At 36.1% G+C, this 17821-nt stretch overlaps 2 protein-coding genes across 7 annotated transcripts in view; one reads left to right on the top strand and one right to left on the bottom strand.

The window, feature by feature from the left end:
- Nucleotides 1-41: 41 nt before the first annotated feature.
- Nucleotides 42-1835, bottom strand: LOC117788561 (endothelial differentiation-related factor 1 homolog). The gene is given in 4 exon segments (XM_034627346.1): nucleotides 42-871; nucleotides 936-1096; nucleotides 1466-1589; nucleotides 1676-1835. Coding segments are annotated over 3 exon segments (570 nt in total). The 5' UTR covers nucleotides 1676-1835; the 3' UTR covers nucleotides 42-586.
- Nucleotides 1836-2945: 1110 nt separating this feature from the next.
- Nucleotides 2946-17821, top strand: part of LOC117786247 (tyrosine-protein kinase Abl) — a 28256-nt gene continuing 13380 nt past the window's right edge. For 4 of the 6 annotated variants that reach the window (XM_034624397.1, XM_034624395.1, XM_034624396.1 and 1 more), the window contains exon 1: nucleotides 3751-4099. In XM_034624397.1, the coding sequence (XP_034480288.1) occupies nucleotides 3751-4099 (349 nt within the window). Of the gene's footprint in view, nucleotides 4100-17821 lie in introns of all 6 variants that reach the window. The other 2 variants (XM_034624393.1, XM_034624391.1) reach the window with 1 other exon arrangement.

The following is a 17821-nucleotide window of genomic DNA, read 5'->3' as shown; positions in this document are numbered from 1 at the left end:
GGGAAGGGAGGGGATTCGAATTGAATTGAAAGAAATCTGTATGTTGGTTTTTTTTATGTGTATTCAATGCCATTTTTAATGCATAAATAGTATATCCATAAATTAGATCAAGTTTAAAAAATAAACTCAATTTTTTGATGTAACAAAACAATAGTTTATAGTAAAATGCCAAATGAACAAAACATTTGTTCCAGCCATGAGCACAAAATGCAATGCTTTGTAGCCATCGTTTTAATATCATTATTTTGATGTTATTTTTTTTTAATTATTATGTTTAGTTGCTTGTTGTATGAGTGTGATTGTGTTTGATGATATTATTGATATTGAATTACAATAGTAGAATTTTTGTCAGAAATTAATAAAAGAAAAAGAAAAAAAAATAGTGGGTAATGTTTATGAATCTTGGGATTCGATATTGACAAGTTGCGCTCATAGTTGGTGCTTATTTCATTGTTGCATGCTTCGATTGATTGCTGTTGTTGTTATGTTTGTGTTTTTCTTTTTATAACTCGTTCATTCTCCTCGTTTTGCTGCTGCATTAGTTTTGACCCGATTTTGTTTGGTTCTACAGCCTCCCGATAGTGCTTCATTTGCGTCTGCTGCTCACAGTGCTCCAACCGGACTCGTGCTGTTGTTGTTGTTGTTGAGTGTGTTGCTGTTGTCTGGCAATTCTGTGCGTTGGAGCGGAACTTGCTGCAGTGGACGCAGCAGCATCATCTCACTTTTTACCGGGAGGCGCCATCGGTTGGCCGCGCTCCTTGCCTCGTAATTTCATGCCAAGCACACGCTCCATTTTACCGAGTATCAAGTTGTTTGGAATGCCGCGTCCGGCCTCATAGTCAGTTACCACTTGCTGTTTCTCACAGATTTTCTGCAAATTGAAAATTCATTAGATATTAGGATTTATAATTATATGTTGAAGAGTTGGAAGTTACCGTGGCCAAGTCCTTCTGACTGAGACCCTTGTTCTGGCGACCCTGCTGAATTATTTTGCCCACATCGAGCGGAATCTTGTCGTGCCGCAATTCTTCAGTCTCACGATCCAGCTTGGCAGTGTTCTTGGTTGTCACATGCTGCTTGTTGGTGCCAGCACCATCTAAAAAAAAAAACACCAAAAAATTAAATCAATTAACTGCAAGAGACAACATTGGTGTTTGTAGGTCAGCGATAAATTTGTGGACAATATGGCCGACGCTTTTGAGAGGGAGGAAAGCTTTCAATTTCACATTGTGCACAAATGCAAAAGCGTTGCGAAATTAAAAAACACACTCACGCAGACACACACACGTGCACACATACTAGCTTATGATATGATTAAGCCGAAGAAAACAACAACAAACGCCACGCAATCCGTAGCTTTGATTGCAACTGCCCTGCTTGTCAACTTTCCACCTTCCCCTCCCTCATTTACCGCTGGCGCTGTTAAATTAGGCTAAAATAAAAGAGCCGACGGATTTATACATACATTTTTGCTGTGTATCGACTGCAACTCCCTGACGGCGTGCTTGATTAACAGCTGATTCGGTCTTCAGTTGGCTAGACTTTGGTGCCTTTTTTCTCAACACGGTTACCGTATCCCAGTCCGACATCTTATTTTTGTGTGGCGAAAATATGAAATAAACATAAAATATGAAGCAACGCGTCTGGCAACTTATTATAACTTCAACGTGCTTACCTTGGGTGCTTTGTTAATGCTTTACTTAATATGAATATATGACTATTTTGTAATTAAAACTATGAATTCCAGAACTATCTATTTATTTAGAGGTTGTATCGGAATCATTCAGAATAGAGTTGTACTGCCTTAAAAGACAAAGCATTGCCACCTTGCCCAAGTGCTGCCACCCTGTTAAATTCACCGATTTGGCAGTGTGTACTATTCTGGGTCAATTGTCAAAATTGGTAGCTTAAAATTGTTCTACCGTGTTTTCACAATTTCTTAATTTTGAAGCTAGAATTTTTAAATTTTTGCAGAATTTTTGTTGGACATTTTCAGCACTTTAAATATTTTTTTCAGAGTTAAATTTCTAACGTTTCTCCCCTTGCGAAACCTTCATTAAAATGTTTACCTTAATTTTATGTAGTTTAGAATTTTAAGTTTTCTTAAAATTATTAATTTATTTCAAAGTTAAGGCATTTTGATATTTCAAATACCTAATTATAAAATTAGCTAAATGGCGCCAACTCTGACCAAGTGAATAATGAACTAAATGACTGAGCGAACTAATTAAAAGACTTGTTCGTTCAAATACTGAACTAAATCCTTCAATTGAGCTACGATATGGGCGATAATTAGTCAATTATATTTTTTCGATAATGTAATATAATCGATTAAGTAACTCCCAGTATCTCCAAAGTTGGCAGCACTGTGCGATGTTATATTTCATTTAATTAATGTAAATGTTAATTTTAAATAACATTCTATATATTTGAAGTAGCGCAATTCATTTTTTATTTTAAATTTTTTAGCAATAATTTGCCAAAACGTAAACATTTTATTTCGAAATTAACAAAATTTGAACAAAAATTGTGCACAAACTTAATAACTTCTTTCTATCTTCATTATTAAGAAAAATTTAAAAAAAAAAATGAAGTTTTCTTAGTTGGAAATGGAGTTGAAATGGAATATGCTGCCAGATTAGAAAATTTTGCAGGGCTGCAGCCTTTGGGTCGGGTGGCAGCCTTCCACACCGGTGCTGCCAAGCTTTAGGGGGAACAATAGCTATTTCTGGCTGAAAATCATCTAAATCTGTTTTTGTGGGTGTTATTGCACAGCTTAACCAAAAATTTTAGCAGCAAAACTTAGCAGAAAATATATTTCAAATAGCCAGATTTCCAGCTATTAGCAATTTTGAAATTTTTTATTATAAAACGATCTGCGGAGATAGCCAAAACTAGCTAAAAAATATCTAAGTTGGCAACAGTGCTAGCCACCGACTAGTCAGTCGTCTTGAAAATTTCAATAAAGTCGGTCGGTGTCCGTGTGTTGTGCGGGTGGTAATTTTTGTGTGTGTGTAATAGGAAAAATGCAAAGCTACAGATAAACTTGAAAGCTGCAGTTAATACTACAGTATAACTCAGTATCTTAAGTACGTTGAAAATGCGAAATATGTAAGAAACGCAGCGGACGACACGCAGACGCAGCGAAAAGACGTAACGGGCAGACAAAGTGCATTTTAGGGCGTGTTTGTAGCCAGCCAGACCCCTTCTCCCCCCCAAGGCTGACACTCAACAAATGTAAAAAAAAGCCAAGCACTTGCAAACAGATTTAATTGTTGTCGCCCACAAAAAAATTTGGTGAGCAAAAATCGCAACATCCTTGAATTTTGTCTACTCTCAAATTGCAAAGTGGAGTGGCAAAACGGAACGGTGTGTGGAGCGGGGAGCAGAAAAGAGCGTATCTCGTGAAAGAAAGAAAAGAGACGACGACGCACGAAAGAAAATGTGTAGAGCAGCGAATTAAAATAAAGCAAACGCGAATGCGATAAAATACAAAAAAGAAAAAGTGCATACAATTATTTATCGCAAGGGAATAAAGCAAAAAAAATAAGAAAAATAAAAAAACGCAGTTGCAACTGAAACAAAATTGTGCAAAAAAAATTGATATATAGTATAAGAAAATAGTGTATAAATTGTTATTGCTGCGCAAGAGCGTATCAGCAGCAGTAGCAACAACGACAGTAGCAACAGCCACCCCCACCCACCACCAGTAGCAGCAGCAGCTCCATTTGTGGGTGCATGTGATTGAAGATGGGGGCTCAGCAGGGCAAGGAGCGGGGCTCACATTCGAGCGGGGGCGGTGGTGGACATGGCGGCACTGTCAGTTGCATCGGTGTCTCAAGCAGCAGCAGTCCAGTAGCATCTGGATCACCACATTGCATTAGCGTGGGCAGCTCGGGAGGCGCCCTAAGCGCTGGCTCCACATTACGCGGCTCACGCATGAAATCACACCAGTCGGCGGGTCATGGCAGCAGCGGCATCAGCATTGGTTCAAGCGGCTCCAGTGGATTGTCATCACATCGGGGTGGCTCCAATACCTCCCATAAGGATAATCGTTGCAATCCAACCGTCGGCCTAAACATATTTACCGAACATAATGGTGAGTATGCGTTTATGTATGTCTGTGCGTGTGTGTATATATGTACATCAGCCACCCGCAGCAAACAAATGCACTGACAGTGTGTATGCCAGTGTTGCCGCCTTAGCCTTTTTTCGGATAGATCTGTTATTTTGAGGCTGCTAAAGTCGCAAAAAAAAATATCAAGCATAACCTATTCTAATTTATTTTTAAATTTAATCCTGTTTCATTCTCCGAATAATAATATCTGTTAAAAATCATAACTTTTGCGGAATATCAATATATCCTATATTCTTTATTTTTTTTTATTGTTTTCTTCCTGGTTGGTTTGTCCTGTTTCTTTGGCGAGTTGTTGGCATCACTGGTGTATACACTCATACAATCACACATACATACAAGTGTACATGGAGTTAACATTTAGCTTGACAGCTCATACTCTCTCACTCTATTTCTTTCTCTTTCTCTTGCTTGCCTACTCTCTGCCCCTGCACTCTGTGGGCGGCCGCTCTCCAATTGAGCCAATTTCTTTCTTTCATTGCTTCCGATTATCATAGAAGCGGAATGTGCGTTGTTGTTGTTGTTGCCGGCATTGCCAATGCACATATAGTTCTACATGTTGTTGTTGTTATATTGTAGTTTTTGCTGTTCGCTTTTGTTTACAAGAGCAACACAACGAGACACGCGTCGAAGAAATGTATTGAATTTGGAAAATTGTTGTTGCTGTTGCCGTTGCCGCTGACAGGGCGGTTTCGGCTGTTGCTGCTCCTTTTAATACGCACCCGCCCCCGCACACACTCTCTCACTTGCTTCCCCCTCACTTCTTTGCTTCTTAACAGTGGTTGAAATTGCGCTTGTGACCTATGTACGCAGCAGCAACAGCAGCAGCCACCCCCTCACTAAATGAAAATGAGAGAAAAAAAAAACAGTTGACAGGCATTTCCTGCGTTTTTCCTTACGCATTTTTCATCCTTTTGCCTTTTCCGCATTTCTCTCTTTTCTATTACATATTTGTTATTTGTTTGCCTTGGCAAGTTGCAACATTGCCCCTTCATGTCAATTTTCTAATAGCTTTTTTATGTCCCTGTCGTTGTTTCTTATCCTCCTCTACTCTACTCTCTCCACTCAGTTGTCGTCCTACCGCAACGAGAGTGGGAAACACTCCGGGGCGTATGATTAGATTTATTATCAGCCAATCAGCATGTACTCGGGAAATTACATGTTACTGTACACCTGACAGCTCATAACTCATTAAATGTCTCAAGAGTTGCACAAATGGCACAAATTGTATCAGTCAGAGACTAATTGCCTCTCGTTCCAATTAGAACGCTCTTCTTCTTTTTCATCTCCTTTGATTCTGGCACTTCATATTCCCATTTCCACTTCCACTTTAGACTTTTTTGAGATTATATCAAAATTATTGCATTTCATTTGCTTGCTTATTGTTGTTGTTGCTGTTGCTGCGATGCAATTAATTTGCAATTATTGTTATTTAGCTTTACGAGTACTACGAGCTCTCTAACTGCTCTGTGATAAGCCCCTAAATATATATATGTGTGTATGTGTGTGTGACCGCATTGAGTCACACAGATTGGAGTACACATTCAGCTGAGTATGCAGCTCATAACCTTTGTTTACATCGAACGGCAAAAGCGAAATTCTAGTATTTATCAAGCAACAAAGTGACCATTTATCTAAGTAGTATTCAAGCAATTTCGATAATGGATGAAACACACTTGCATTGTTCAACATAATTGCAGTGTTTTCTATTCTTTTTGCTTTGTTTTGCACCTATATGATTTTGTTTTGTATTGTAAGTGGTATTTATTGAAAAAATTGTTCAATAGACATTCCTCATCAAAAGTTTAAATATAAATAAGTTGAATTTAGTTGGTTATTACTAGTTCCGTTTACGTTAATGTGAGTTTAGGCGCTTTAGTGACTTGCTGCAAATGTAGCTTTATTTCTATTATAACAGATCAGCATACTTGCCATTAGAGCTGAAAGTTCATCAGCAATCAAATTACACTTTTTTTTGTTTTATTTCGTGTAAATTTCCCACACAAAATTATTCAACCAAATTGCAATCGAATAGAGGCAACATAGAAGATGCAATTGCCTTTGTTGTTTTCGTTTTTCTTTAGATTTGATTTGTGTGTGCTTGCAGTTGTTGTTGTAATTACAAAATTACATTGTACAACTGTGTCTGGGTACAGATTACAAGCCACCGACCGCAGTCGACAGTCACTCACCATTCGCCAGTCGCCACCAGGTCGATCTCAGACCAGACCCAGACCGACTGGCAGCCGCAAACTCTAAAACTGAAAAATCACAGTCACACACAAGCCAAATAAATGCGACAAGCGACTAGCAAACAAGTAACATGGCAATTGACGACACAGCACAGTGGGACGAGTGTTATGTTAATAGAGATTCAATGCAAATATACATGACAAACAAATTCTAGCTAGAGCCGCGACAGCTTATAGTAAACACTCGATATGGTAAACATCAAAAAATTTTAATATTTACTTGCTATTCAGAACAATCGATAACCTCCAGTTTCAAATATAAATTTTGAAAGCAACAATATCTGCTATGTAAAAGTAAACAGTCCTTGCCAAAATTGGTTCACCATATAAATACTTTTCTTGAGTTTGAGCTCATAATTTATTTATAATATACAAGCAGACATCATAATTTAAACAACAAAAATGCTTGAGAATTTTCAATTTCCTTTTCTGACTTTATTTATAATAATTATTATACAAAACCATAACTAATCGCTATAAAAGCTTTATTATTATAAACTTTTTACATATTTTAGATCTTCCATTTAATTTCAATATTTTTGCATAGATTTTATATTAATAATAGCTGAATTCATTTCACAACATTTACTATAATTTCAGCTAAATTATTGGTATTTTAATTTTTATAGCGCCTCTAAAATAAATGTCTGTGTTTAGACACATTTCAATTTGTGGTTCATAAAATTAAATGCTATTTTAATGGAATTTTGAGCTTCTGTAAGTCTTTAGCGTTTATTCACGTTTCTATTTGTTATGTTAGTTAATTTTTCCATCCCTATGTGCTCACTGTGCGACTTTTAGTCTGCAGTTGTAGGCGTTGCCTCTGGCGGAGCGGAATTTGACTATAGTCAGAGTCGTTATACGACACGATGTAATTAGATACTTTGGGGGCAACGATAGAAACTACATTGGATTGGATTTGGGTTTTGTGTCGCGCTGGGAATGCTGCTGCTTCAGTGGAGCTGCCAATTGCAAAAAAAATAAATAAAGATCGCACTTGTGTGACAGTGACAGGAGAGACAAGAGATGGAAATGGAAAATGGGCATGGGAATGGAAATTGAGTCTTCAACATGGGCCACTGCAAATGTCTCAAAATAGCCTCAAGTGAGTGTTGGAACTCCTTTTGGCATATGGAGTGTTTCTCACTTTCTCTCTCGCTCTCTCTCATATACACACTCTTTGTAATCTGAGTAGCCTGGACTAGAAGCGGAAGGAAGAAGAGGGAGGCGTCAATGGCCGTTGGCTGGACGTTTATTTGCTAACATGCAAGCGGCAAATTATGAGACGGGGCAAATGAACTTTTCACATGGCTAATGGACGCCACACGCACACACACACACACACACGCACACACACTACACACATGACCAGACTAGATACACTGTGTTGTGTTGTGGACACACGGCAAACAGGTGATGTGTGTAATAGGAAAATGGATGTTGGAAAGATTGCACTGTAGTGTGTTTACTTAACAGCTTTCCCACTCGCATATGATTATGTAAATATATAAATATAATTTCTTCAATCATTTTATGCGCTTTAACATCATTGCTGTCTGAGTGTGATAAACAGAGAGAAATAAAGAGTGAGAGGGAAAGAGTTCGAGAAGTTGAAGGCGTTGTCTCCACTTTGCCACTTTGTAGATTTTCTCAATGTCTTCTTCTTCGTCTTCTCTGTACCCATCATGGATTTTCTATTATTAGCCTGGCCATATCTTTGTGTTTCTTCTTCATCATGTCGTTGCTTTTTATAATTTTCTTTACTTTTACTTGGTTGAAGTTGCAGTTGCAACGTTGGAACGTCGCGTCGCCTGTTTCCTGGCAAATGCCAGCTCCAAAGTGCCACTCATCGTCATCATTATTATTATTGTTGCCTCAGTTCCCTTAGTTGCTGCTGTTGTTTTTGTTGCTGTTACTTTGCATGTTCTTCTTTTGGGGCCAAAGGGCTGTTTTCGATCAAGCTCGTAAATCCTTTCGTGCTTCGTATTTCGTGCATTGCAATGCACTTTGATGTTATTTTTAGAATTCAACACACAAAATACAAAAATCAACAACAACAATGCCAGTTCCTGCTGAGCATATTTCTTATTGTATACCATACAATCCAATAAGAACATCAACTCCATACAACAGCTGTGAATACGAACTCCAATTAGTTGTCGAACAGTTGTAAATATTCATATAGTAATAGTTTTGTTGACAATTCTACCTATAAGAAGTGTTCCAATTGGACAAACAGCTGGAAAACAATGACAGCTAATAAAGATACAGTTAGTTGAGTCATTGTTTTCAACACAAAAACATTTTTCATATTTTTTTTTTTTTATTTAAAAAAAATAAAAATACTCAATGAATCGCTTAATTTTTTCTATTCTAAGAACAAGAATAAGACACATATTCAAAACAATATTTAAAAGTATTATGTGAACTGTTTTCGTTGGCTATTATGACAAGTACAAAAGAGCAAGCCAGGTTTTTAAAATCTCGAGACAACTATTTATTTTGAAAAGTAATTGTGTAATTAATTAATTAATATTCTCTCATTTTATTGTAAATATTTCCGCCTTAAATCTATTTTATAAATCATAACGATTTCCTAACGTTGCCGTTGACATTTTCATGCATTTACATTAAAGTAAATTCTTGCCCATTTTCTTAAAATGTTTCTTTATTTTTATATATTTGCATTCCCAGTGAAGCGTTGCAACCGCCCACACAGCACCCGCATTGCTTGCCCCAAAAAAAGAGCGCATGCCGCATTTCCATGATGCGGTCCCCTTCAGGGATGCGCCTCATTGAAAACTGTTTGCATAAATTAGCTGACGAAAAGCGAAAGAAAGAAAGCGAGCCAGCCAATAGTAGGAAAAACAAACATAATTTGTAAACAGCAGAAATTGAGAGACCCGAATATTTATTTTCCTCAAAAAGACGAAAGGGAGGGAAGTATGGAGGGAATGCGTCAACTAATTATAAGCACATGAAACGCTTCCATATTCAACATTTTCTCCTCCGTTGTTGTGATTATGTTTGAGGTCATAAATTTTTGACGCCAGTTGATTGATTGACACAGAAATATAGATATGTTTATATGTGTATATTTATAGTGTACATATATTTATGTACAGAGGTGTTTGTTTAAAGGGGACGCATCAAATGAATTATATTCCCCAAACAAACAAATGGGAACTTTACCCCCCTGTACAATCTGCCTGCACATTTGTTGCAATTGATGTGTTTATTAAGTTTAACCACTTACTCTGCTACCCCCTCTCGCTCACACTTACCCCCCGCCCCCTGAGTCTGCGTTGCCCGTTAACAAGCACACAAGGTCAAACACATTAAGCTTGTGCAAAAATCAACAGCAAAACAACAAATGTTTCACTTTTTATTATAAGGTATACATGATATGCTATATCTTATTTAAACGTACATATGTACATATGTACATATTTTATATATATTTGATATTAAACATAAACAAATTTATAAGTAGTCTGCAATACGTTTCAAATGCCATAAGAATCGCTTTCACGACAATCCAAACAGAACCAGGGAAACCTGTTCTTCCACGTTAAGCTGTGGAGGTAGCATTGAGAGGATTACAGGGGAGATTGTGGAATAGGGGAGGGGAACAGAACTGCATTTTGAGGCGGCGTCAAATCCATCAATGAGGCAACCTGCCTCCAGTCTCGATATGAGACTGCAGCACAAATCACGTTCGTAATTGTAACTGTAATGAGAATTGAGTTTTCTCGCTTGCCACAGCACGTACCAGCTGTATATATATGTATGTGTATGTGTGTGTGTGTATCTGAATCTTACTGCAATTTACCTGTAGCTAGATACGAGCTGCAGATACAAACACCTCTCACATGTGCCACAATCTTTCTCTCTCTCTCTCTCTCTCTCTGAACTGAGAATGGGGCATGGAGATTGGGGACTGAAAAATTGAGCGCCTTGAGCCTCAATGCCAGTGGCCACTGATTGAATTTCAGATGCCGACTTGGAGCTTAGCTAGATATAGAATTATATGTCTGATTATTTTTCAAGTATAGAGTGATAACCAGATATAAGGCCGCAATCAAAGTAAAGTATTCAATCTGTGAAAACTTAGCCCAAAGACCATAAAGCTCTGCAATTTAAATCGAATTTCAATTTAAATGTCATAAAGTCATGGTATTTATCTACGATTTCCGTGAAAGCAAGTAACTTTGCTAAAAATTGTATTTTAAAAGCTACGGAAATGTCTTTTCCATCGATAGTATGCGACATGGATTCAACCATAGCTGAACAGTTTTTTATATGCACTTAAAAAACATTAACAACATAAAAAAAAACAGCTTTTAATGCCTAAAAGTCAAGTCTAATCTTTATGGAATGTGTTAAATAGATTCCCAAAATGGCAAAAGTCGTTAAACAGTCATCGAAAGTAACTTGTAAATGCAGCTTGTCATGTCCATAATTCCGCAACTATTTACATTCCTAACTCCATAAATGTCTAGGTCAATATCGATTTAATCATATTAGTAAAAGTCTTACAATCATGGCATAATTTAGTTAAATTTCACTAAAATTTCTCTCTCCAAATAAAAACAGATGTTCTTAAAAAAAACATCAAAATTATTTGCCAAAACGAATCAAGAAAATTGGCAAGCATTTGTTGTAAAAGCGAGCTCCAAAAATAAAGTAAAGAAAAAGCATAACAAATGAGCCATGGAACAGCGCAAAACCAGTTCTTCAACATTGAGATGATGATGCGAGAGCATCACTCTCTTTCCCACTCTCTTCTTCTGTCTATCTCCTTTTGTTAACTCTCAGCTCCCAGCTGACCGGCGTCCGGTGTTCATTGGTGTTCCAACATGGTCAGTGAACCGTCAGTGTGGAAACATGAAATGAAAATTGTGGCCAAAAAAAAAGTTAAGTAAATAATAAACAAAGTAATCTCTAGTTGAGTGTACTCGACGAGTAGATGCTATATAAAAAATACTTAAGTTCTTTAATTCGTACTGAATGGTTCTTGTAAATTTAATTTAAAACTTCATGAGAAACTAAATTCATTTTCAATAATCCTGAGAATTATAATTTTATACTTACCCTAAAATTTGGATTAATTAATTAAATAATAAATCATTATTGAAATTTTATTGATTTAAATATTTCTGCCTGCATTACAAATCTGAGAAAGATTTATAAAAAATTATTGTATTTTAGGAAAATGGTATCTCGTTCTCACAATCTTATAAAACTCCTTCTACTTGTCATGCACAGAGTATGAAGAAAGAGCACCAAAAAGCAACAGCAGTTAATTTGAACTTCATAAACAGCTCTTTGTGTATGCATGTCTCCTGTCTGTCTCCTAAAGTATTTTTAAGTAATTAATGTGAAATTTAATTCATTTAATAGCTGCCTAATGGCTGAACTGCCGGTTCTTCTGTTCAACACGGAATTCGGAATTGAAGTTCCAGTTGAAGTTGTCGCCACTTTCGTTTTTTGTCTCTTTTCTGTTGTTTTTTGTTTTATTCTTTTTATGTGCACTTTTATTATGATTTTCGCCAGGCCATTCAGAATTTTGTCTTTTGTGTGCTCGTGTTTTTTTCAGTTTCTTGATTTTTCTGTTGTTTTTTTTTTTTGTGGATATGCGACGTCTGTCAATTTTTACGCCGTCTGGCAATATTTAAACGACATCCCACATCCGCAGTGTCTCGTTGTGGCTGTGGTCTCTGTCGGCCTGTCGGTCCTCTCCATATCCGTCCTGACTATTGCACTTGATTCCCGGAATCGCATTGCTCGAACAGTCGACGTTGAATCACCAAAGAGTTGATATTATACGTATACATGTAGAATGTTTACAACTGCCAACGAGTCAGAGTCATAGATACTGCCTCTGGCTGCAGATACTCTCAATATTACCCTCTTGAGCTCATTAAGTGTGTTTATACTGCTTTGGTTGAAGATCTACGTCAATATGTCCCAAATTGGGATCTGTAAATTAAATGCGAATTGTTTTATGAAAAACTCTTGTTTTCCTAAGCAAAATTTATCAATTAATAACTGCAAAATCTAGCAAATAAATAAAATAAATAGCAATTGCAAAATATTTAAAATACATAAATATCGACCAGAAAGAGCATTAAAAATTCGCCACAATTGTAGCTTCTATTTTAATTTTCAGATATTTGCATTTACCAGTTGCCAGACCGACATCTCTTTAGCCATATTCTGCGAAAACGAATTCGCTCAACTTTTCCTTGTTGTGTGTATTCCATACGGCGTGTTTTTGTATTCCGTAAACCACAATCTAGATACGGACGGGCCAGTACTTTGAAGTCGACACGACCGCACCTTGTCTGGCACTGTCAGTTTTGATAAGAAACTCCGACAACTTTGTTGGAAAAGTACAAAAGATGAGGGGAAAAGTTAGCAGAGGACATGTTGGACATAAATTACTATAAAACTTTGAAGAAATTATATAAAAGGTTCTAAAAAGTTGCAAGAAATTCGCTTAACAGTTTGTAAAAAGTTGAGTAAAGTGAGAAAGTATTTGATGCTTTGAGATACATTTCAGTAAAACTATTAAGGAGCAATCAGGAAATATGACGAAAGTTTGCACATTTGAGATACATTCAAGAAAAAATCCGTTAATGTGATGGAAGTTTGGGATTGAGATACTTTATAATTAAATTTGTAATTTTCTTTCATAGTCATCAAATTGCACAATATTTTTATTAATTTATTAGTTTATTAATCCCAGAAGTTCAGTCAGTTTCTAATGCTTTTCCGGCTTTGCCATTAATAACTCAATAAGCATCCACTTAAGCAGCTCCCATCTGAACATTTTTAGGCCTGTCAAACCATTTTTCGTAATTTTAATAAATGAAATTGCCGCTACCGAAGTTGATGTTGAGTTTAGAGATCAAAGTTTCACTTTGTGTGCGGTGAATACATGTGAAAATGTACGGTTGTATTCACTTTGCTCGAGCGTGTAATTACAGATTGTCATAAAGTGCCGCAATAAGATACACACACTCAGATACGCACACATACACTCATTCAAGCACTCACACTCAACTAGCAATCAATTTAATCTATGCACTCGCATCATATTTTGAAATATTCATTCGTATTATTGCAAAGTGTAAAAAACAATTTGATTATCTCTTTTGGGGATTGTCAAGTAAAAAGCATTATTTTTATAAAAAATGGTTAAGCCCCGCCCGCTTCATCCATTACCTGCCCACTTGCTGCAATTATATTTTGCTTTTTCCCATTTTATTGTCCGTCATTGTCAATGGCGGCGCCAGCGCATTTTTCATTTTCACTCGTTTTTTTTTCGTTTTTATATAATCGCCAAAGTGGAAACCAGATTACTGAATGTCGGGAAAAATGTCGAAATAATTTGAAAGCAGAGTAAAACAAAATCACAAAAACCGGAACCCGCCATGTTACAGTCTGTCGCATCTAACGTCCATTTATATGGCTAATTGCCTCAAAATTGCAAACACCTCAAAAAAATGAATAAAAAGCTGCGATAGAACTTGAAATTTTATTGTAGCTTTTCCAACTGCGTATTTCCTCATTTATTTTACATTTGATATACCCACTATTTATTAAAAGTGAAGGAACTGGGAATGCTTATTAGATATATATGCTCTTGATCTTTATTTTCACTCATCTCTTTATGCGTCGACTTTAAAGGGTGTCTCATAGTCTTACAAGTTACTTAAAGAACCATACATTACAATAATTCTCAGCTTACATAATTCAACGGATAACTGCAATTGAATAATAATTTCCTACAATTACAATTACGCACACTCGTTCTCTCGTATTCTCAATTATTATTCATTTTCGCGTCAAGTGATTTTCTGGCTATTCACGTTTTGATTATTCGCTATTTTCGTTGTTGTTTTTATTTTTGCAGTTTTCAGTTTCGTTTTATGTGTTTGGCTTTCAGCTTCAGTCGAGCGTGGCGAAAAGAAAAGCTTTTCGAAATTTAAGCTGAGCTTCTTTTCAAAAAGGAAACTTTTGATTTCTATTTATTGTACAAATTAACTGACTGACTGAATGACTGATTGATTGAATGTATTCAGTCGTTTGGCATTGTACAAAACTGTTGAAATTGTGAAAAACGAAATCAGCTCAAGGAGAAAGTTTAGCACATTTTTCCCCACCTTTTTTTCATTATTATTTTTTTTGTTCGTATTTTGTTTAACAGTTTTGCACCTGTTTATAAATTATGAACAAAATGAATAAGTTGAATGAACTTCATTTGGATACAGGTGTCTATGGAAAAGTGAGTGTTACTTATAGACTTAGTGTGAGTGGCAAACGTGAAGGCTAATAAGATACTTAGTTAATGAAATGAGGATTTATTTGATATACTTAATGTTGATGTTTGTAGATTGTTATAATACCATGATGACTAAAATGATATCTTTACGATAACGAGATCTTAACATATATAACAAAAGACCCACAAATTGGCTTTATCTCAGCCACATAATCGCAGCCTCGTAAATTACGTTGAAAATGTGCATAAAATTATTAAAAAGCGACCTCAAGACAACCATTTCAAACAATTCACAATAGCCACAACTGTCACAATTGAGCTCAGTGCCAACTTTTTTTCTTTTTCTTAAAAAAAGAACCCACGGATTTGTTTTGTTATCTTTTCCCATGCTTTGAGTGAGGAAGAACCCAACAATAAATATGTAATACCCATTGTTGTGCTCATATCTATTGCTTCTTATTTGATTCTTCTCACATCTGTTGTTGGAGCTTTTCTTTTCATATTTGCTTATCAAAAAAATATTTTATGGTCAAATGCTTTTTTTTTATCGCATCTTAAATTTATTATCTGTAAAAAACGCCCACGCGATTCGCTGAGAATGTGAATGCTACGAGTATATTCATTCATTCAGCAGACGGTCACGAACAGACTGACAGTCAGACAGGCCGAACACAAGCAAATGCAAATGAATAAGCAATAACAAAAACAAAAGCAAAATGTTAAAAATACTGAAAAATACTTGACAAATTCCACGCACTCGTTGCCTGCATAAACAATAAGTCATAAAAATCATAAACAAAACAAGCGACAGGACAGACAGAGACAGAGCGAAACGAGAAATATGCCCACAGACATACGATAAACATAGAACATAGGAAAAATGAACCGTGGTACGAGTACAATAGAATTTCAATGCTAATTTTTTATAATTGTTGCTGTGAGTAAATTAATGAAAGATCACGTTCTAAGCATTGTAATCGATCAGTTAAAAATTTTGGTATTTAAAATATGAAATATAAAAATTTAGAAAAATCATTGAGGAATTACGATAACATAACATTAAAATAATTGATTTTTGTTGTTATTGTATTTTAAGTAATTAGATAATAAAATTATATATTATAAAAAAACTGCCAGAAGGTTTCTCTCTTAATAGCTAAGAAATATAAGCAGAAAAATTATAAAATTTACCAATTAGTAAAATTATTTTAAAATTAATAAGCAAAAAAAAAATGATAAATTGGGATTGAAGTTTAGTTAACGACTTCAGGAGATCGGTTCTTTAAATGCGTCTAACTTTTTCCACTGTGCAGACTGACTCATTCAGTTGAAAGTGTTGCGAGAATTGTGTTTGACCAACGTGGCGTATACTTGTTCTCTCACTCTCTTAATTTTTATATGCAAATTCTGAATCATATTTGCATGCCAGGCTACAAACAGACAATAACAAAAATAATATAAAAGGCAAAAAAAAAAAAAAACAAATGTGCATACCATTGCTTTTCTTGTTGGTTCTTTTTTTTTTTTTGGTATTTCTGTTTTGGCCGCCGCCGACTGCCAAGTCAACAATTAAAAGCCAATTTCATTCACAAATAAATGAGGACTATGAACAATGCGATTGACCATCGGGCACGTGATGACTGCCATGAGGATTGCCGTTGAGTGCAGCAGGCACTTGTGTACTTGGGTAGCCTTGACCGAACACCTGGACCTGCGCCAAGTAATTGATAAGCAGATGAGTCAGACATGAGACAGTAAGAAAATATCATTTTAAAAAAAACCTTATCAGAATGAGGAAGATTATAAGGCAGACAAGTTTACTTAAAGATAGAATGATTTAAGAGTAGAAAATTAGTATCTATAAAACTTTCTTTGAAATAGAAACACGATATCTATCTATGATATTTTATACCGGAATCTACAGAGTAGATAACTATTCATAACTATCAATCTTTTGCACATTTTGAACTTGTGAATAGATTTCAAAGAGCTGAAATAACTTATAAATTCTTTTCAGCATTTTTCAAAGAAATTTCTCCACTTTTCCCATAAAATACTCAATACAACCCACACATTTTAAATAGTGTCAGCTATTTATGAACATTGTAAAAGCTTTACATAATCCTATCAAATACCCTTTTGTTCATATCGATCCAATTGCTTTTGGGTCACATAGGCTCAATGAGTTGACCTTTGAAGTACTTGCATATGAATAGTTAATGTTTGTATGTATGTGCATACTCGTGGTGCATAAATTGAGGATGCCAAGGTCCCTTTGTATGTCGATTCAATGGGTTTCTAGTCATATGAGCGTCATGAAAGTGTAATTAGAATCTTTGTGGAATCTATTCAGCTGACATTTCAATGCCAACAATGTTGTTGCAAGGACACTCTTCTATAGTTGTTGTTGCTGTTGCACATTCATAAGTGGCAGTTAGAAAGATACTTGTATCTATATCTACACCTCGAACAGATGCAGACCAGTATAAATGCTAACTGCAATCGATAAAATCATTTCTATACATTTTCTATGGCACCCAACGACTGCAGCATCAGTCTGTCCCTCAATTCTGTCTGTTCAATTAATTTTCTCAATGATATGAATGGTTTATAATTATGGTTTTGTCAACCAAAGTGCACTCCGTCTCAAAGTTTTTCCATTATTGATTTTACTTCTTTTTTGTGCTTGACTCTTTTAATGTGTATTTATTGCACTCACTAGATTTTCATCTTCTCGACAACATATGGCCAGTCTGGAGCTCTGTGAGTGTGTGTGTACGTGGGGGGCGTGGCAAGGGCTTGACACACGCCTGCAGCGCTGCGTCACTGTGAAAATGTTTCGAGTACTCGCCATACCCTTCATGATATGCGTATTTTACGACAGGGACACGAACCACGGCCGCGATCTGGGACTGGGAATGGGAATGAAAGTGGGTTGGAGGACTAGCCTTGAGTGGAATCCTTACAAAAGTGGTAAAAATTGCCAGTGGCATACCAAAGTCGCCGAGTCAGCCAAGGGTGGATTTACCAAGTGCAGGGACAGACTGCGCCTCACCTCTCTCTTACCTCAACTAAACTGAACTCAACTCTTCAGCCCCATTCTCATAGAAATATGTTCCTTTGTTTCTTTGCATCTTCTCTCAT

The sequence above is a fragment of the Drosophila innubila genome (assembly GCF_004354385.1).
Source record: "Drosophila innubila isolate TH190305 chromosome 3L unlocalized genomic scaffold, UK_Dinn_1.0 0_D_3L, whole genome shotgun sequence".
Taxonomy (NCBI): Eukaryota; Metazoa; Arthropoda; class Insecta; order Diptera; family Drosophilidae; genus Drosophila; species Drosophila innubila.
This window is presented reverse-complemented; position numbering and strand designations above follow the sequence as displayed.